The sequence below is a fragment of the Belonocnema kinseyi genome, chromosome 9 (genome assembly GCF_010883055.1).
Source record: "Belonocnema kinseyi isolate 2016_QV_RU_SX_M_011 chromosome 9, B_treatae_v1, whole genome shotgun sequence".
NCBI classification, from domain to species: domain Eukaryota; kingdom Metazoa; phylum Arthropoda; class Insecta; order Hymenoptera; family Cynipidae; genus Belonocnema; species Belonocnema kinseyi.
In genome coordinates this window covers 69,091,064-69,112,992 of record NC_046665.1, presented here as the reverse complement: position 1 = coordinate 69,112,992, position 21,929 = coordinate 69,091,064, and the positions used below count along the sequence as shown (strand labels likewise).

At 31.2% G+C, this 21,929-nt stretch overlaps 1 protein-coding gene across 1 annotated transcript in view; it reads right to left on the bottom strand.

The window, feature by feature from the left end:
• Positions 1-21,929, bottom strand: part of LOC117180588 (guanine nucleotide-releasing factor 2) — a 138,390-nt gene that overhangs the window by 15,997 nt on the left and 100,464 nt on the right. Inside the window, exons 3-7 of the mRNA XM_033373081.1 lie at positions 19,231-19,621; positions 16,752-16,979; positions 16,367-16,552; positions 7,553-7,857; positions 1,427-1,543 (exon numbers count right to left, since the gene is read on the bottom strand). Coding sequence (XP_033228972.1) covers positions 1,427-1,543; positions 7,553-7,857; positions 16,367-16,552; positions 16,752-16,979; positions 19,231-19,621 — 1,227 coding nt within the window. The remainder of the gene's footprint in view (positions 1-1,426; positions 1,544-7,552; positions 7,858-16,366; positions 16,553-16,751; positions 16,980-19,230; positions 19,622-21,929) is intronic.

Genomic DNA, 21,929 nt, shown 5'->3' with positions numbered 1-21,929 from the left:
AGAACTTTGAAAACAGATTTTTTTTTGCGAAAATTACTATAACAATTATTTATTTACAAAACAGATGCGCCATCAAATTCTCTATAAGGGCCAATCTTCAGATTTCTGATTCTAGCTATGTTTAGAAAAAAGCCCGATCATCCGCGCGAATTCTGCTATAGGCCCTTTCGTTGACGGCCTCTCAATGATTGAATTTAAAAAGTCTTTAATTTTTCAATATCGTCTGTTTATGAATCTGTTTATGAATATGTAATTATTTTAAAAATTGAAAATAATTTATAAGACTTCAATCTGAAATTTTCAATTTTTCACTAATTAAGACTTTCGATTTAAAACAGTACAATTTTTGAGTTTCAATTCGAAAATCGTTTTAATTTTGAACATATTTAAAATTGTCAATTTTTAAAGTATTTAAGTCAATTATCACTCAATTTTATCCATAACAGATTAACTTTAAAAATCTTTAAATTATTCATATTTACAGTTAATCGGCTTGAAACGTTTTACTATCAAAATTGTAGCATAAGACTTTTTAATTTTTAATTGTTTAAGCTTTAGAAAAACAATTAACAAATTTTTCATTTGGAGAATAACGATCAGAAAGTAAGACTGAAAAATGAAAATTTTAAAAGTGAAGGTCTTAAGAATTATACACTGTAAACTAAATGATTTCTCACATTAAAATGCTAAAAATTTAATTTTTCAAATCCAAAGAATTTCAAATCGAAATTATTCCAAAATGCATAATTTGTTTAATTTCCGGTAAAGAAATAAATTTACTATCAGTGATCAGATTTGTTTAGTTTCCCTGGCCAGTGGTAACCCTGCCTGTTTTTTATGAAGCAAACAAGTGTTCTGGTGAAATTTAAACCATTTTTTTAAATGTTTACAAATCATTGCCACTTAAATTCGTTTAGTTCAAAAATTTGTAATTGGGTACTGCTTAATCGTTTTAATCGCTTCCTGAAATAAATCTAGATTTCAAAAATAAGTACTTATTCATCAATATATTCAGTATTTATTAACTTCCCACATCATCGTCACTAAGTCAGTCTATTTCCAGAGTTCTATTTAATTTTAGATTTCGAGTTTCCCATTCGAGCATTATTTGTCATTCTCAATTAGATTATCATAGTTTTTAGCCAGAAAATAAAAAAATAATATTTTTAACTTCTATTATCATTATTATAAGAGAAAAAAACTAGTAACTAAAAACGTAATTGGATCTTGGATTATTTTGATACATTTTGCAAGTATCTGAACTATCACAGGTCCTCAAAGTGTAGTGCTGGGGTGCTAATAGTGTTAATAATATTAGAGTTGCTAAACACACGAAAAGAAAAGAAAGAAAAACGAAAAGAAAAGTAATCGCCCAACGGTCGGGAATGCATAAAAGATTTGTTCATGCATAAATCAAATTACATACCGGTAAAGGGACTGAGAATTTCTTGTTGAGATTGCTGACCTAGCAACATAGTGCTTGGTAAACTTGTTTCCGAACCATCCCAACAACCGCAATGAGACGTTCCATTAACTTGCATGCCTAAACAATTAAACTCAATTTGAAGATTCTGCGAGACTCGACTTTTTAGACTTTGAATTAAAGTATCATTTTAAGAAATTAATTTTAAAATAATAAACTTCTTATACTGGATATTTCCAACATGAATTAAATTCTTGTAAACACCTTATAATGTAAATTGCCAAAACAACTAATGCTTTAAAATGGATAAAATTAGGTTGATCAATAAATTAAATTTTCACCCACGCACTACAACGTACGATTTTTTAATTTTGAAAGGACAGAATCGATTTTTTTATTCCTATTCACTGGAGAATTAATTCGATCCATTTTTAACGATTTTACTCGTTTTTGAAAATAATTATTGAAAAAATTGATGTGTTATGAATATTCAAGTCTGTCTTGATCATCGGAGGCTCGAGATTGAACTGCCCGTTTCAGTTTCAGCTTCACCAGTTGAGAGTCAACGCTGACTAAGCATTTATGTATCCTTCGCTCACATATGGCAAGGTTTTTGCACGATGGTACCACAACAAGCATATACTTCCAGAAATTATTTCCTTACATTAATGCAGAGATGGTAGATATTGCAGAGATCCCACGCAAAGGCGAGCGAGTTTTTGAATGCATCATCACCAAGTTCGACGAAAAAACTGGACGAAAATAAGCACAAAGGTATCGCAGAATCTTATAATTATATCCACTCTGAATTTTAAAAGAAAAATGCATTCGACTTAAGAACAAATTTTTTACGATTCTATTTTTATACGTGTGAACATGTACCCCCACTTTCATAATTTCACATTTTTTTAGATTTCTGATATCCTTTTGGATAGTTCTAGAGTTTCCGATAATTTTTAGGAATAGTTCTGGCGATTAAGTAAGCTAAAACTAACATAATTTTGAAGATCTTGATGCTTTTCAAAAATATAGTTCCGGCCATTTTCACCTAAAAAAATCGTTCTAAAAAAAGCCATACACGACTTTTCAGAAATTTGATTTTTGATGCCAATTCAATAGATCCAAAATATTCATGGAGTTCTACGCAAACACCTCCGGAAGAGTTCTATTAAAAACTGTCATAGCATTGGCACTTTTTAATTAATTCAAAATCCAAAAAGTTACATCAGTTTGAAGTGAAACAAAAAATTTCAAATAGAAACATTCCAACAGCACAAGGATTTTTGATCAATCCAAAATTCAGGAAGCCTGAGTAGTTTAAATTTTCCCAAATATTTTGAATAAAAATGTTTAACAGTCCCAGGGGTGCTAATTAAAGTTCCGTTATCCTCTTAAAGAGTTCTATTATAAAATGTTTTATTATTAGCACATTTTCATCAATCGAAAATTCAAAAAAGTTACAACAGTTTAACCCTTTGAGACCCGTTGAGACCCGAGTTTTTTTTGTAAATGCACACGGTTCTTTATGATAGCATAGTCAATAAATGGAACAATATTGATAGTGATTCAAATTTTTTACAAATAAAAATAACAATTGTCTTGACTATGTTTTAAAGAAAACAAAAATATATCCATTTTTTTCAAAGTAAAAGATTTTTTAACGTGTTTTGGGAACTAAAGTTCCCAATGGGTCTTAAATGGTTCACTTGCTCTAAATATTTTGGATAACAATTTTTTTTAAGTTTCTCGAGATCTGATCAGAGTTCTGCCCCCCCCCCTCTCCCCACACCCGGGAAGAGTTCAATAAAAAACTCTTATAGCACCTTTTGATAAATCCAAAATTTAAAAAGCTAGAGTTGTTTAAATTTCCACTCATATTTTTCATTTAAAAATGTTACCAAATCCAGGACTTCTATATTAAAGTTTTGTTCCCTTCCGTATGAGTTCTATTTGAAACTTTTATAAAATTAGCCATTTTTCATATATTCAAAATTCACAAAAGCTACAGCAGTTTAAAATAAGACAAAACATATGTATTTAAACATTTTAACAGTTCTAGGAGTCACATTAAACTGCTTTAACTTTTTGGATATTGAATTGAACAAAAAGTGTTATACGAGTTTTTATATAACTCCTTCCATGGGGTAGGGGTAGAATTCTAATAAGAACTTCTGCAAATGTTGACAAACATTTTCTTTAAATAAGGAAATTAAAAAAAAAATATTGTAAAATTTATGTTTTTGATTTGCTCTTCAAAATTATATTAGCTTTAAACTCAAGAACTCTTTTGTATGTAAAGTAATGTGCAAAAAATATCGAAGTTCTGATAAGTAGGGGATGACTACTTCTAATAGTTAATGAAAACTGACGAACTACCCAAAAGGACTTCAAAACTCTAGAAAAATTGAATTTTTGAAAGTGAGAGAAAAAGTTCACAGGTATTATATTTTTCATTTAGCCAATACTGATTTAAATATACATTTAAATATCTGGTTAGGTTTAAAATGACTTTAGGTTCTGGTTATTTGCGAAAATTTGAAAATCACAAATTTACATTTCTTAAAAAATTGTAACAAGTATGTGTAAATTAACAAAACGAACTAGGAAATATAAATCCTTGCTCATAATTATTTATAAGTCTTGGTAAGAATAAACTGCAGACCTCAGATTCCCTATTGCTAAAAAATAGAGAACATTATTCAAAAAAGGGTGAAATTTTAAGGAAAGAAAAAAGATGATGAAAAGAAAAATAGGAAAAATAAAAATCTAATATGGAAGGTTTTCAAAAATAAATGAATAAATTTCGAAAAAATGTGGTTTAAATTTTCAAACTCCGGTTTGAATCTCGATCATTTTCAATGTTCAAAAATTAAATTTACATTTAATTATTTTCAAATGTTCAAAACTTAGTTTTGATGATTTTAATTATGTTCAATAGTAATAAAACCTTTCAATTTAGTGGTCCTAGAATTGAAAAAAATAATTAATTTCAACAAATATAATTATCTTCATGTAATAAAAATCTTACACTCTGAAGATTTTTATTTTTTAAACATTTTTAAATTATAAGGATTTTCTGTTTCTAATTCTATTTAAAGCCTTGTTTTCTATGCATTGAACTACCTAAATATGTTCAAAGAAAGAGATTATTAAAATCATTTCAGAAATGGAAATAAGCTTTTCATTTGAAACTTTTCAATTTGAAGAATTTTCTAATTATTGTCATAATTAATTATTTACGAATAGAAGATGGTTCTTATTTAAATGTATAAAAAATAAATTTCTGTAAGTAGAATTATGTTCAAATTCGAAATTTTTATATGTTGATTCCTTAAAAAATGGAACCCTTTCTATATTACTCCTTTTGAATCGGATAGGATTTTTAGTTCAAACTATTTTAAAAAAAGAAAACTTTGCAATTACATTAATGAATAATGTTTAAATCTCATATTTGCAATTTTTGTAATTTCTACAATAAAGCACTATATTTTTTTATTGCTTTTTACCCCAAAAAAGATTAGATTGTCATTTTGAGCTTTTCGTCAAATTCTAACATCTGCATTGCTGAATGAAGAGCATGAAAGCAATAAAATAATGAAGAACAATGAAAGAGACATTTAAATTTGAAATCGACTAAAATTTAAAGCATATACAATTCAAACTTTGGAAATTAAGAAAATTTATTTTGTAAGCTTTAAAAAGAATCTAAATTTAGAGTAATTTGAATTCTCTTTAAATATCAAAACCTCAATTATTCAAATAAAAATCATAAGTTATTTCATTTCAGACAATTTTCTAGAGTAAATTCTTTTCTAATTTGAGTTATGTACATTTCTTATTTTTATTTTGAGATTATCCTGCTAGAATTTTTTTCAAGATTTAATTTTCTTTTGAAATTCGGATCTTTCTGTATTAATTATTTTTTATTTGGGAAGGATTTATAATAATTATAAACGATTCCATTTACAGGGTGGCAGTTTTAGTGAAAAACAAAACTCCAGGTCATTTTCCGGTTTTTCTCCCCGGTTCACAAACATTTTTCACGGTCAATGAAATTTAAAAAATCTAACCTTGAAGCTTAAGGTTTTTCCATTTTAATTAATAAAAATTGATGAGCGAATTAAAGCAATTGAAGTGGAAATTTTGAATTTTAAGCTTTTAAAATTCAAGTCCAAACGTTTTTTAATTCAAAAATGTTGTATTAAAATTCTCCATAATTAACACGTAAAAATGGAAGCTAATAACATATTTCAACTGAAAAAGTTTTTAATTAAATGCAGTTGAACTGTCAAATAATTTTTTTAAACTTTCATAAACAGTACAGAGTTTAAAACTTTAAAGATTCAGATTCAGTCTCAAAAACATAAATCCACGTTACGTTATCATCTTCACTGCACTAAATGAAAGAATCAATCAATAAATTGAAAGAAATTTAATTATATCATTTTAAGTAATTTTAAGCTAGATAGAAACAGTACAATTGTAACGACTACATTTTTTTTTTAAATTGAACACTTCTTAAATTAAAAGTTAATTTATTTTCATTTTAAAGAGTTAAGAATCCTTAAAATGCTTGAAAATTTCATTTCAAAATCTTGAAACAATTAAATGTTATTTTACATCTTTTCAAATTTTAAATTATTTTGCAAATTTTTTCAGTACTTTTAAACATCTTTTTAAATGATTCGAATTTCTCCTAAAATTTTTCCAACAATTTTTTTTTAAATCTTGCCAAATTAAAAAAATTTCACTGAAAACCTTCCCGTTCAGTTTTCATAATTCTGTAATTTTTTCTAAATCTTTTTTTAAATATTCTTTGCATTAATTTTTTGAATAAAAAATTATTTTCAAATTTCCAAGAAAATGCTTTTTATTCTTCTGAATCGTTTCAAAATTCTTGAAAAACTTCTCATTTTTTTGTTCGAAATCTGCCAACATCTAAATTTTGTTTTAAATTAGGCCATGGGCTATTTGCATCGAAATTTTGGTACGAATTGCCGGATTTCGTCAGTACACGAAGACACGTTTAAATCATTTGAAACGTTCAAAATTAAATTTTTTTGTTTGGTTTTAAATATTTAATTTATTATTAATGATTTTGAGTGAACAATGAAATATTTATAAGCGTGAAGTAATTGGTCTTTTTTTATCACAAAATTTCAAATTGAATGGTTTAAAGATGGAATATTTAAGGCTGAAATAATATTTGAAATTTAATAAAAGCTTTTCTTTATGAATATATTATTTTGAAATTATTTAAGAATGAAAATATTCATAAAATTTCAATCGAGCGTTTAATTTGATTAACTAATAAGACTTTTCAATTGAAAAAGTTTAATTTTTAACGTTGAAATCTGCAAATTCTAAAATTATTAACTGATTCCAAATCTTTTTGTGAAATCAATTATTATAAATTTGTTAATCCTGACTATATAGTTCAGTTTTAAAAATCATTATAATTCATACATTTGATAAACTAAAAAGGGTTTTTTATCCAAACTTGTCGATTTCAAACGCTACTCATTTTTTATTTTTTAAGTCTTTAAAACTGCCTTTTAGAATTCATTAAACGGAAAATGTACGCTTAAAATTAAAATCCAAAATGGAAATTTGTAAGTGAAAGATTTTCGAATTACGCATTGTAAACTGAGTGATATCATAATTAAAAAAGATGAAAATTCAACTGATTATTTAAGAAATTGTTAAATTTCAAACTTGGACAGTTTTTTTTTTTGCTAAAAATTTGTGAAATACCCGGTCAAGATATAAATTCACTATCATTTCCCGGTTTTTGCCGGCCACATAAAATCCCCGGTTATGTCACGGTTTGACCGATTTCACGGTCCAGCAGCCATCCCGCATTTAGTTGTTAGAACTAAAATTAAAATTTGTACCCCTTGAAATAATTTCAAGTTGCAAAATATGAATAAAATTTTGTCTTCTGTGCATCTCACACAAAATATTGAATTACAAACCTTTTTACATTTTGACGAGATTACAGTTCACTCGGAATTAGAAGCTTTAGCTCAGCGTTTGGTGTCTACCATCTACCTCAATTGAAATGACGTCTTTCGGGATAAAAATACAAAACAAATGAAAAAAGGCGTAGAAATAATCAAAGAAAAATACCTTGTATCGTTGCCATTAAACTGAGATCCATACTGTCGTTAAGAGACTCGTCGTTTGGTCCCATAATTGCTCGGATTTCATCCTCATCTCTCGAATGATTTAGTGCAGAATCTAAACTTCCAGCAGATGCACTAAGGAGGGACGACGAGTCCTCTGGAGATCTGCTACGAAGCGAGACCCTGTCGAGACTAGCTGCTAAAATACCTTCGGTCTCATCCAGTAATTGTTGAGCTCGGGTTCTTCTTTTTGGTGGCAAAGGAGGCGGCGTTCCAGAAAAACTATTTTCATCGGATACGCAAATAGTTCTGCAAATAAAACAAAAAAATTGTCGAGTATTATAATTAATTGGAAGATTTTATCGAGGGGTTCATTATTCCTGTAATCTGGTGTACGATCTCTCTGCAATCCTTTACCATCCCTTGTAATATTTTACATACCTTTTAATCACCTCTTACAACAAATAAAATAGGAAAATCCCTGTTGGGAATGGTGGTCTACCATCTTGCCACCTGGTGCCGAAAACTGGAACTAGAAAGAGTAGGTACGATTTTAAAGCTGCATTTTCATTTTTGCACAAAAGTGTTTTTACGATTGTTTTGTGAAGTTTAAAACAATTATTGAAATACTAAAAACAAATCTTCATCAAAAAACAATTCGTTTTAGAGAGAATTTCCACCTTACACAGTGAAAAAACCTATTTTTGTCAAAAAAGGTTTTTAAACAAAAAAAAGTTATTTCACTATTTTATGTAAGTTTCAATTTATTGTAATTTTAAATAAAGTTTATTTAAGCTTACAATTAATATATTTAGCGACAAATTTTGTCCAGATTATGCAAAGAACACGAATAATAGACGATTGGAATTGAAATACGAATTCTAACCTAACTTTTAGATAATACTTTTAAATAGTAAATATATTTCATGTATAAATTAATAAAATTTATTTTGCGTTAATTTTTGCTTTAAAATAAGTCCATTTAAGTTTATAATCTGTTGAAAATTACAATAAATAGTACAATAATTTCTTTTTCTTAGAAAAATATTTCTGTTAAAAATGTGCTTTTTTCACTGTATAAGATGTAAATTTCATCTAAAACCCTTTATTTTCGATAAAATCTTATTTGCACTATCCAAGAAATACTTTAAATTTTTAAAAAAATCGTTCAAACACGTTTATGTACAAATTAAAATGCATTTTTAAAATCGTACCTATTCTTTCTAGTTCGGATTTTTGTCACCATGTGGCTATCGCAGTTTAATCATTCCCAAAATATCCTCGCCAATAGGTCTATAATGATTTTCCAATAATGCTTTTTTTGTAATTTTAGAAAATTTATTATAAGAAAAACAGTACTAAAATAAAGAATTTCATAATGTTGAAAGAGTTCGTGCAAAAAATAGAGGAAGTAGAAACGAATGATCTATTTCTTTACTCAGCTTAGATTTCTAAACATAACAGTAGGTTTTAAGGGATTCCAAATAATTTCAACGCATTTTCAGGGACTTCCACGGAATTTAAGGCTTTTAAAAGGATTTTAACTTTTTACAAATATTTCATATAATTTAAAAAGATTTCAACGGTTTTGAATAGATTTAAAAACATTTCAAAATTAAATTCGACGGGATTTTAAGATATTTCAAAAAATTTCACAAAATTAAAGGATTTCAATTACGGATATCATTACGGATTTTAACCCAACATTTCAAGGGATTTTTTGAGAACTATGGAATATAAATCAAATAAAAAGACATTTTAAGGGATTTCTGACGGTTCTAAAGACTTTAATGGATTTGAGGGTATCTCAAGGAATTTCTAAAGCAAGGTTTCAAGAAATTTCAAAGATTTAAAGGTATTTAAACAATTTATAAGTTTTCAAATTGATTTTTACGATTTCAAAACACAAAAAATATTTCAAAGAATTTTAACCAATTTTGTAGGATTTCCAAAGATTTCAAAGGATTTCTAGTGTACATTGTAACATTAATGAATTTAAAGAAAATTTAAAGGGATTCTTAGCGATTCTAAACATTTTAAGGGATTTCTAGAAAAATTTTAAAGATAAAGATAAAAGTAATTATAACGAAACTGTAAATGGAAGAATTCAAAGTGGAACACTTTTAAATTTTATACTTTAAATTTGAAGACGAAAATTTTTTAACATTTTGTCATTTTTAATTCAGATGCTCAATAATTTAACGTATAAAATGAAAAACCTCCAAAACTTTTTGAATTGGAAAACTTTAAAGAAAATGCCATTAAACTGAATAATTTATAACTATTGTATATGGAACAGTTCAAAGATTTCCGGTTAAAAAATATAAATTCACGTTAGCATTTTTAATGCTCTCAATGTTAAAAATAAAACAAAAAATATCAAATGTGCCCCTGTCCCGTCCAGCCATAGAATAAAAACGTTAAAAGAAGAAAATAGCCTCCTCCAGTTCGAAGAGAAAAAAAATAACCAGAATTTTCCCTCTTTCAACTCAAAAAAATTCAGAATACAGGGTTGGCCATATTCGACGTAAAGATTTGGCAACACTGTAACTTTTGACAGAGATGACAGATCGAGTAATGACGAAGCGCGTTTGAAGCATTAGTCTAAGGAGATTTTTTCCATGGAGTAGTACACTCCACGCGAACGCTCTCAGATTGTTGAAATTTACATTTAACAAAACAAGTCAATTGTGAAAACTCAACGTGCATGGAGAAAAATAAATGAAGTGAAAACCGCGCCTTCTGCGACTACATTGTATCGTTTGTATCAAAGATTTTCATCAGGTGAGGCATCTACTAATCCCAAGCGTCCAAATAAAAAGCGACCAAGGCGATCGGATGAAAATATCGCACCCGTACGGGCTAGTGTTCTGAACACTCCATGCACGTTGAGTTTTCACAATTGACTTGTTTTGTTGAATGTAACTTTCAACAATCTGAGAGCGTTCGCGTGGAGTGTACTGCTCCATGGCAACAATCTCCTTAGACTGATGCAGGCTCTGGTAACTCAATGCTTTAGAAGCAGTCGCGTATATTCGACTGTGGCGCCATCTAACAAGCCCGCAGGTTTTTAAGATAAGATAAAAGATGCTTGAGATTATATCCAGATGATTTCTAGATGATTTAATTTAAAAACTTATAAATTGAAAAACTAATAGAAGAAACAAATAGAAATACATAAAGAATTGGTTAGTTAATTATTTATGTATTTCTGTTTGCCTTTTCTATTGGTTTTTCCATTAGAAAAAATGTTTTGAAGAAATAAGAAGATGATTCATGTATGGTTGAAGGCAGTTTTTATTCGAAACTTGTAATTATTTTCACAAACATTGGATCCTAAATTACTTTTATAAATGTTGTAAACTTAGTTGTTGCATTGTTTAATTGATAAACGCCGAATTCGTTAAATTTATGAAACAAAAAATATGGAGGTTTTGCTCCAAAAAATATTTTTTCTCATCTGATTTGGTTCAAAAGTAAGGAAAAGTTTCCGTCAAAAAATAATTTCAATACGGAAAAATATGGTTTTTAATTTTGACCACGGATACTTTTCCCGGCGAGTTGATGGACAGCTTAAAACTGAACACTTCTGTTTATCACTTAAAAAGCTCATTTTTAGTATTTTTCTGACAGCACTGGACACCACAAACAAACACAAGACACTCAAAACATTCGACAGCTGTGATTTGGTAAACAGTAAAGGAGTGAGAGAGATAGATTCAAGTGACCGCGTTTTCCTATACTAGTGTCCAGAGCCTGGACTGATGCTTCAAACGTGCTACGTCATTTCTCGATCTGTCATCTCTGTCAAAAGTTACAGTGTTGCCAAATCTTTTCGTCGAATATGGCCAACCCTGTACAAAATTACCCTCTTTCAATTCAGAAGAAGATTGAAAATACAAAGTTCCACCCTTAAACTCTATAAAAATACTAATAAGCAAAAATGGCCTCTTCCATTTCATAAAAAGAAAGAAATCATCAAAATTTCGTTCTTTCCAAACTTGATAAAAATGCGAACACAAAAAAGATTCTTCCAACTCAGAAAAAAAATTGCCTCGCTTCAAGTCAATAAAAATGATTAAAAAAAAAAGAAATTCGGAAAAAAATGCAATGCCAACATTTATTTCCTTTTTTTTAAATTAGAATTATTAAATCCAACACTTTTTTATTACATAAATCTTTCTAAGTTGAGTTATTTTTATTTCAAGTCATTTTAAATTAATATTTATTCGATTGTTACTTATACATCAATATTATTAAATGGAAAATAAAAAATTGTAACGTTCAAAATCCTCCTTCATCCATTCTTCTCTTAATCCATCCTCCCCTAGAATCTTAACCACATTCTCTAAGCAGCTTCCTTTATCTTCCATTCTTCTCCTACATCCTTCCCATACATGCTCCCATATTTCCTCCTTCCATCCCTTTTCTAAATACTTTGGCACTCCTTCCTTTTTATCATTTATTATATTTTTACCATTTATTGTATTTTGATTCCTCAATCACCCCCCGTTTTTGTATTAATTGCCTTTCCCTCTCCCTTTTTTCCAGTTCTTCATAGTTTACTCCAGTCCCGTCTTCTATTTCTCTATCATTAAAGAACTCCCTCCATTCTGCTTCCCATCTCGTTAATTCGATCGCCCTCCCGCTCTTCGCTTCTACCTCCATCAAACACTTTCTCGCCAACTCCCCTCCCTTTATCCCCCTAAGCTTCGTCTCAAATTTCCATGCCCTCTTTCCCGCTTATTCTCTAACCATGTATCCTGGCGTCCTCCAGCCTGCCCCTAGTGTCCACCTTATATACCTTTCTTGTAAACTCTCAATATCTTTCCTTTCTTTCCATCCCCATATCTCTGCTCCATAACCTAATGCCGGCCATACCAGCGTATCAAATAACCACATTCTCCTTCTGCAATTTCTTTTAACCTTCTTTTTCCTATTCCCCATATCTGTTTCATTACCTCTGCTGCTTTTTTATTCTTTCTCTTATATGAGCTGTATGATCTCCATTCGTTTGCCAGACATACCCCAAATATTTATACTCTTTTACTTCTTCTAACTTTATTCCCTTCCATCTCCCTGTTCATTCTTTCTTCCTTCCCCCTCCTTTTCTAAACCTCATTATCTTTGTCTTTTCTACATTTACATTCAGCTTTTTCCCATCTAAGTATTTCTCTAATCCTGCAATTCATCCCGCCATCTTTTCTTCATCCTCTGCCATCAACACTATGTCGTCTGCGTAAGCCAGTGTACATATCTTTTCCTTCCCTAGCCTAACTCCTTCCCAACCTTTTTTCCTTATATCTTTTACCAAGTCTGATATTAATAAATTAAATAAAAGTGGGCTCAAAGGACATCCTTGTCTCACACCTCTCACCAACCAGAAACTATCTCCTACTTGCTCTCCTATCTTTACCCTGCTTTTTGTCTCTAAACATTTCTGATACTCTCTTTATTAATCCCTCTCGTATCCCCTTTTTTACCATAACTTTTTCTATTTCGCCTCGGTCTAATGAGTCAAAAGCCGCCTTTAAGTCCACGAACATTGCTATCATTGCCCCTTTTTCCCTTTTAATTCTTTTATTTACTAGATAGTTCATAACATGTATGTTGTCCATTACCCCTATTCCTTTTCTAAGCCCTGTCTGATTCGGTGACTCGATCTTTCTCCTCTCCATACTCTATTACACATTATCCATGCCCATTCCTCTAGTTCCTCACCTCCACATTTCTATACTTCATTTGGAATCTCATCTATGCCAGGTGCCTTTCCATCCTTCATTATTCCTAAAACCTTAACTATTTCTTCCCTTGATATGTCCTCTTCCTCAGCTCTTTCTCTACCATATTTTCCTCCCTTTAAAACTTTTCTCTCTACTCCTCCTAGCAAATCCAAAAAATATTTCTTCCATTCTACCATTTCAATATCTGGATTTACTCTTTTTCTTCTTTTTCTTTCTCTGTTTTCTACCTTCCATGCCTCTTCTTCCGTCCTAGCCTTCTCCGCCTCTTACTCAAACCTTTTATTCTTTTCCTCTTTCATTTGATAACACAACTCAGTATACTCTTTCTTTTTTCCCTATATTCTTTCCCATTATTTTTTTCTTTTCTCCACTTTCTTAATTCCTTTCTGACCTCCTTTTTTTCTTTTTACAGTCCTCATCCCATCCACTTCTATTCCCCCCTTTACTAACTTCATTTTTTCTTGTGCACTCTAATACTATTTTTATTTCTCCTATCATTTTTTCCATCTCCTGGTCCACATTTCCCTCTTCCATTTTGATATTTCTGACCTTTTCTCTAAACTGTTCTTTTCCTTCCCTTGGCCAATTCCCTTTTCCTACACTTTTTACATTTGCTCCCCTTTTATTCATATTGGCTCTTGCTTATTTGTCCCCCTAATTTCACTATTGAGGGAAAGTGATCCGAATCAATATAATCACCTATCTCTAGTTTCTTAACCTTCTCTTTTACCTCATCATCCACCAACACATAATCAATTACCGTTCCCCTTTCACCTCCTGAGTGTGTATATTCTCCTTTCTCATCTCCTTCTATATTTCCGTTTAAGATATACCATCCCAACTCCTCCAAGCTTTTCAACAACTTTTTACCCTCCTCATTTAGTACCTTATCTTTGCATTTTCTTCCTCTCTCTTCTCCTTATTTTCTTCCTCCCCTATCACCTGTTCTCACATTGAAATCCCCAACTATTATCAGCCTACTCTCTTCTTTATTTTCTTCAATCATTTCTTTCATCTCCTCCACTTTCTCCTGCATATTACCGTTCACATAAACTCCCACTACCTTCCACTTCTCCTCTCCCATCATTACCTCTTCTACTATTAATCCTTCTTTTTGTTCTTTCCTGTCTTTCTTATCATTCCCTGTTATAAATTAATTCCTCACTTCCATCACCATTCCTCCAATTGGTCTGCCCTGTTTATTCTTCCTCTTTGCATTTTGCACTTGCCATTTGTAACCTCTTGGTAACCTTCCCCTTACTCTTTCCCATCCCTTTTCATCTAGCCACGTCTCCATCATTATGACTACATCCAATTGTGTCAAATGTCTCATAAAATCCCTTTCCTTTCTCTCCAATCCTGCTATATTCCAGTAACCAATCTTCCATTCTTCCCTACTTTCGTTTCTCATCTTTTTTCCTTCCTCTCCTAGTTTCCCTGCACCTCATTTCTTACTATCTGTTCCCTCTCTTCATCTCAATCCCACCACACTCCGTCTATCTGTATTCTCCCATACTTAACCCATGTTCTCTTTCCCTTTTTTTTCTTCTTCTGCTATTTTCATCAATTTGTATTGCATCTTCCTTTTTACCCATGTCAAATCATCATCTATTCTCTCCGGACTTCCATATAATAACCTTTTCTTTGTCATCACCTCCCTCTTATATTCCCATTTCTTTCATTTCACCAGTACCATTATCTCCTCTCTTCGTACTTACCTTCCTACATTTCTCATTTCCTCTATCTCTACCTTAGCACCAATCCTTTTTAGTACTTCGTCCACCCCTTCCTTCAGCTCTTTCCCCTATAATCTTATACCCTTTATCCCTATGTTTAAGTTTTTTCTTCCCTCTCTTTCCTTTCTATTCTTTGTTCTATTTTTCTCAGCCTTTCCATCTCCTTATTCTCACTCTCTCCCCCACCACAATCTCGATTCGAGCTTTCAAGTTTCTTCATCCTACCTTGCATCTCTTCTACCTTTTTATTATTATCTTCTTTCTGCTTTTCTAGCTTTTGTTCTAATGACTGCATCCTCTTTTCTAGCTTTTCCCTGATTTCTTCCTATTTTTTTATTTCCTTCTTAACTTCAGCTATTTTCTGCCTAATTTCCTTCTTTAATTCCTCTCCCCTTTTCTCCTGCTTTTCTTCATAAATCACCATTACCTCTATCATCACTTCGCGAATTTCCTTCAGTCTTTTCTCTTTCATCGTAACTTCACTTTCATCCCCGCTTCCATCAGCCCCCTCACTATTGTAACTCTTCCCTACCAAATTCTGCTTTTCCGGCGGCGATCTCAACATCTTTTGATATTTCACGCTCGTCCCGATACCTTCCTTCTCAATCGCTGCTTTCCCTCTCCCCTCTCTTTCTTTTGATAAAAGCCTCGACTGAACCTACGCTTTTTGCTCTTCATATTTCCTTTTCTATAGTTTTTTTATACTTCCCCTTGCCTTCCTTGCCTTCCTTTCCTTTATCTCTTCTTTCGGCGTACTGAACACTTCCTGCTCTAGATCTGTTTCTTCCGCGGAGATACACTTTTAACACTTGAACTACAGTTCATTTTTTAAAATAATCAATTATCTTTTACAATTAATCAACTTACAACATTTTTTATCAAAAACTTTCAAATTCAAACGCTTTTAATATTTAATTTGGTAAGTCTTTAAAATTGAATTTTGAATTTCGAATTGTCCAGGCTCAGCGAAAATGTTTATGATACGCTGACCGAATTTCGATGAATCTGGAAACCCTTTCCCGACTACTCTGGGTTCATCGAATTACGGTGAATGCAGACAAGGCGATTAAAATTCCATAAATTGAAAATGTTAGCTTTAAAAAGAAGATCTAAAATTAAAAGTTTTCAAAGCAAAAGAGTTTGGAATTGAAGCAATGCAAACTAAATGCTTTCATAATTGCAAAGGTTAAGAAATAAATTTAAAAATTCAAAAAATTCCCGGTGAAAAAATAAATTCTTTGAAATTTCCAGGGTTTTCCCGGTTCAATTGCCACTTTGGTTATGTACGAAATAAGGGCTAAGCAAAATGGAAATAGAATGAAAATAAAGTAATCTTACCTATCTGGAAGAGGTGGTTTCGGAGGTGGACTGGAATCTCTTAAGATAGATTCTGAACTATGTGAACCTCGAACTAAGCTGCTTGATGTGGCTGCCTGTTCCAAAATTTGTCTTTCTCTTGGCGTTAATGGAATGTCGGGTAGAGAATTCCTTTGCGCTGTCAACTCAGAATTATAACCCGATGATCTGAAACGGATTAAGTAAATTAATCAATAACAATTGCTCAGGATGAATAAACTTTACTTGAAAAGAGTTTGAATTTATATAGGGAGAGTAAAAAACGAATGATATGAAAATGATCAATATTTAAATATTTCTTTATGTGTTTATGGAAAATTGATTATTTTGCAGAGTCGAATTAGAAATGATAGTTTGTACATAATACCTATTATTACTCGCAGCTATCGGTGGCGGTTTTTGTCTATTAGAAATTTTCTCTTGTGCGAGAGTGACCAAGTTTTTAACAGCATCCTCGACTAATCCAATAACGTGGTTGACATTTCCAGTATCCAACGCAGACGACTGATCTCCATGTAGCAGCACATCGTCGCAAAGTTTTAACAACTGTGCAAGTGCTTGGTATACTTGATTAGTAGCCGAGCCCAAAGTTGAACTGAAATCATAAATATTACTAAAATAAATAAATAAAATAATGAATTTTATTATGTTTATATACAAAATTTATATTTATAATTTAGCTTTCTAGTTTTCTGGACAACTACTTCTTCATTCATAACGTATTCCTTAAGGAATAACATGACCTCCTTTTCTTATAATCTTTCCACTTACGTATTTTATATTATCCTTACCATTTACATCCATTTATATAAATCCTTATATCTAGCGAGAGAAAGCATATCCACATCCTAATCTACTCATAACATTACATAATCATCACTTATAAATCTTTATGCTCCTAGTCTAAGCGAAACCATTTCCTTTTTCTTTCCCTTCTCTTCTTTTTCAATGTTGCCATAATTTTTCCACATCCATTTTTTCTCATTCGCTCCTCTAACCAATACTTTCTTCACTCACTGCTTACCTAATCCATCCATCCCTAGAATCTTTACCACATTCTGTTGCCAGCTTCTTTTTTTGTATCTGTTTCATTACCCTGGCGATTTTTTAATTCTTTCTCTTATATGATCTCTATGATCTCCATTTGTTATTGTTACTTGCTTCTTCTAACTTTACGTCCTACCATCTCCTTGTCCATTCTTTCTTTCTTCCGCTCTTTTTTTAAACCTCCTTATATTTGCCTTTTCTACATTTAAATTGAACTTTTCCTTGTCTACTAAGTATTTTTCCGATTATGTCATTAAACCCGTATATTCCTTCAGGCATTCGTAGATAAAATAAAATAAGTTGGACTTCAAATGAAGGGTGAGACCACCCTTCAATAAAGCAAAACAATCCCAAAAAATGCGTTTTGACGTTCGTCATGGAAAGTGTGCATCGCAAACAAATGATTTTTTCTTCAGAAAAATAGTATTTATAATTTACAATAAGAATGCTGGTACAAATTTTTCCTCTGCGGTTCATACTTTCTGAGTAGGTAATAACCCGTCAGAGTAGGTGGTATAAGTTGTACCACGCAGGTGGCATTTTCCTTCCGCAACTCTTATCTCGAAAGAGGGTTGTTTTTGGACAAAAGTGTATATAACCGAAATTATGCAGAATTCTCCGTTCTACAATTTAAGTCTTATACATTTTGTTTAAAAAAAACCCATCTTGTTGCAAGATATGAGCCATGGAATTAGCGTGCCACCCACGAAGTCAAATTCACCCCCTACTTTGAGGGCTGATTACTCATAAGGTATGACCCGCATAGGAAAAATGTATGCTAGCATACTTATTGTACATTATAAGTACTATTTTGATGAAAAAAATCATTTGTTTTTTATGCACCCTTTCCAAGATTAACGTCAAAAAGCATTTTCTTTGTGTTTTGCTCGATTTAAGGGTGGTTTCACCCTTCATTTCAAGTCCAATTTCAATTTCAAGTAAAATGTTTCAAATTCTTTGGAATCTTTTAAAATTCTCAAAAATGTTAAAATTATATTTTTCTCAAAAAAGACCTTTGTCACTTCGCTCAGTGAGAAGATCTTTTTCCAGAAAACATATTTTAAAACTTGTTTTAAAAACATATTGTCCATCTAGTCAAAAATGACGTTAAGTATTTTCTGTTATTTGAAGAGTTAACTTGACCGACAGTTTTGATTTCTATTTTTCACAGATTGTGGAATGACATCTACACTGATCGGTATTAACTACCTCTGATGATACAGATTCCTTTACAATTCTCAAAAAAATTTCAAATCCTTTTCAATCTTTTGAAATCCTTTGAAACTTTTTAAAGCTCTTGAAAATGCTTTAAATCTTTCAAAATACCCTAAAATATTTCAAATCCTTTAAATTCTTTTAAAATTTATTGCAAATTTTTGAAACTCGTTTTAAATTATTCTAAAATCTTTAAAATCCCTTTAAATCCCTTCAAATTATTGAAATCTGCTTAAAACTTCTTTCAATATTTTAAAATACCTTAAAATATTTTAAAAAATTCAAGAATTCAAATTCAGAAATATGCATAGACCTGAATTTAGTAGTGTTTAACCCATGTGTTAATTTATTGTAAGAAAATTAAGTAAAGTGGTATTTTATTTAAATAAATAGTGATTTGAGAAAAAAGTGATTGAAAATGACTGTGTGACAGCCCTGATTATTCTTGACACAAACATTACCTGAATTTTGCATTTTTTTTTTAATCTCTGACTTTTCCCTGATTTTCAGATTTTTCCTGACCTGCGGTCACCCTTGCTATACATTGACTTGTTCAATTATTTATAGTACAATAGGAGTTTTACCTGTTTTCAGAGAGAAGGTAAGACTTGAGTACGGTGTGTATGGTCGTGACAGTATCCAGGACGATGGTACCGTTTCCCGGAAGCATCTCCAGCTTGTTTTTCGACACTACATCGCGAAAGTGCAGTAGGGCCAACTGTACCTGGCGTACGTGTATATGGAGGTCACGAAGAGGACTTTTATCCAGGGTCTCACCAGCTGCGGCCTTGTCACGAGGAGTGCGAGGCGATGAGGGCGATGCCGCTCGGGTCACGGTTGCACTTCCACCGCCTCCGGTGCCACCTCCTGGAGAACGCATCTGTGACAGCTTCTCCAGGAAGTCCTCTTTGAAAGAACGCGCCCGACGCGCTAGCTTTCCGCCTCGCGCCTTCCCACCCGATCTTTCCTCAACTTCTGCAACAGAAAATACAAACAATTATTTAATAATTCATATAAAATTAGTAAAAAATCTGTTGAATTTTTCTACAAATTCCTGAAAAACTCATCAATCTTTTTAAATACTTTGCAGACCTCTGACTGACTTAAGAGATAACAAAAATGTAAATAGTGTCACAAATTTGAAGAAATAGTATGAAAACAGAGTCATTAAATTTTGTCAAGTACACCAAACTCTCGCTTTCAGTCAAGTTTTGGGGTTTGCCTTCAAATGGTCTTGGACTGATTTCGTTGGATAGAAACGCAAAAAGTGAGGGCCGCCTGACTCGTTCCCTATTGGAATATACATCTATATCATATATAATGTCGCAACTGTTCTCGCCCTACTCCCCTGAGAAACTGCGTGAGCCAGCAGTTCTAGGAAGGCCGAGAACGGGGTGACTGAAAGCGAGAGTTTGGTGTATTAAACTTATATGTGGTCCGAATTTAAAAGCGTATAGTCGGAAATCAAAAAGTGTGAAATGGAAAATTAACGTTAGTTTTTAAGCAAACTTTCCAATTTTCTAACCTAATTATTTTAAAGGTATTAGAAATAAACTTCAATGTTTATTTCTGATGTTATTTTGCAGTTTATAAATCATAAAAATTCAGATTTATTTCACGCAGGGTTCCCAGTCTCTTCCCGATTCCTTTCTTTTCTTTGTGTTCCTACTTTAATTCTAACTGAATTAACAGAACACAATAAGAAAATCTAACTATTTCCCGTTAAAAGTTCATTCTTTTCTCTGAAAAATCTACTATTGTCTTTTTGAAGAAATTTCACGTTTTGTTGTTTGTTAAAAATGCAACCGTCTAGTTTATAATTAATCTGTTACGTTTGAATCTTAACTTTTTTGCTTAAAATTATATTGTTTTGTAGAAAATTCGTATTTTCGGACCTCTAATTTAATAATTTGGTAGAAAATTAAACAATTTAGTTGGAAATTCGAAAGTTTTGGTGAAAAAATTAACCTCCTTAGATGAAAACTCAACTATTTCGTCAAAAATGTATGTATTTTCTTGAAAATTCGTCCTTTCTGGAAGAAAGTAAATTTTCTGTTTCGGAAATTCATATTTTTCGTTGAAAATCTAATTTTAATAGTGGAAAATTCAACTGTTTTGTAGAAAGTTTCTTTTTCTTTGTTGCTAAAAATGCTACTGTTTGGTTGAATATTAATTTGTTTTTGTTAACGATTCATCTAATTTGTTGAAAATTCATTCCTTTTAGTTCACTTTAATTTTATTGCAAACTGTAAGGTAAAAGAACCTACATTTTAATTCACAGAAGTATTCAGACTTAAAGTTTGAAAATCATTAAATTTGAAAACTTTCTATTTGAGAAATATCAAGTTTTGGGAATTATTTAAAAAACTAACCTAATTTACAAAGTAATTAAATTAATCACTTTATTTTCGAAGATCTTTAAATTTTGAAAGCTGCTAAGTTGGTGGGATTCATATTTTGAATTGTGGAAAGTCAAAATTTACAACATTAAATTTTGAAACTCTTCAATTTTTTAATCCTTTGTATTATATAGAAATCCCTTATAATCTAATTGAATTTTCGTAATTCTTTTGAAATCCTATGAATACTCCAAATAAAGTGAACCCTAGAGATAGGGCCCCCTAATATAGTTGTTTCGAGAATTGACGCCGCGCCGCAAGTAGGAGTAAAAGGAGTTGCACGGGGTGAGTGGCGGTTGCTCAGGAGTGAACAAATTTTCTACAAAACGGCCCTATATCTGGGTAATTCCTCACCTCCTTCAGCCCTAAAACCGGCCCAGTCTCAGAGTTTCACTGTATTGTAAAAACCCTTTTTATCCCTTGAAAGTTTGTAAATACATACCATAAAAATTCCTTAAAATATTTTTAATATTCTGAGACTTTAGCTCTAGGAATTCATTTTAAAAAATGTAATCTCTTGATGTTTTCTACAATCCTACTAAATTCTTTGAAATCTTATGGAATCAATGGAAATCTTTTTAAATACACTATATATTCAATAGAATCCGTCGAAATATTTACAATTCCTTAAATCATGTGAAATACCTAGAAATTTGTTAAACTTCTGCACAAAAATATTTTTTTTAATTGCTCTTAAAAAGTTTAAATCTTTCAAATCCTTTGAGATCCCATAAAATCACACGCATTTTACACGTAAAAATTTAAAAATGTCCATTATTCATGCCATGTACGAGGGTGGATTGATAAGTTTCCGGCCTGACCAAGAAAAACAACGTTTTTAAGAATTTTTTTTTTTTATTTCTCAACATAATCTCCTCCAAGGC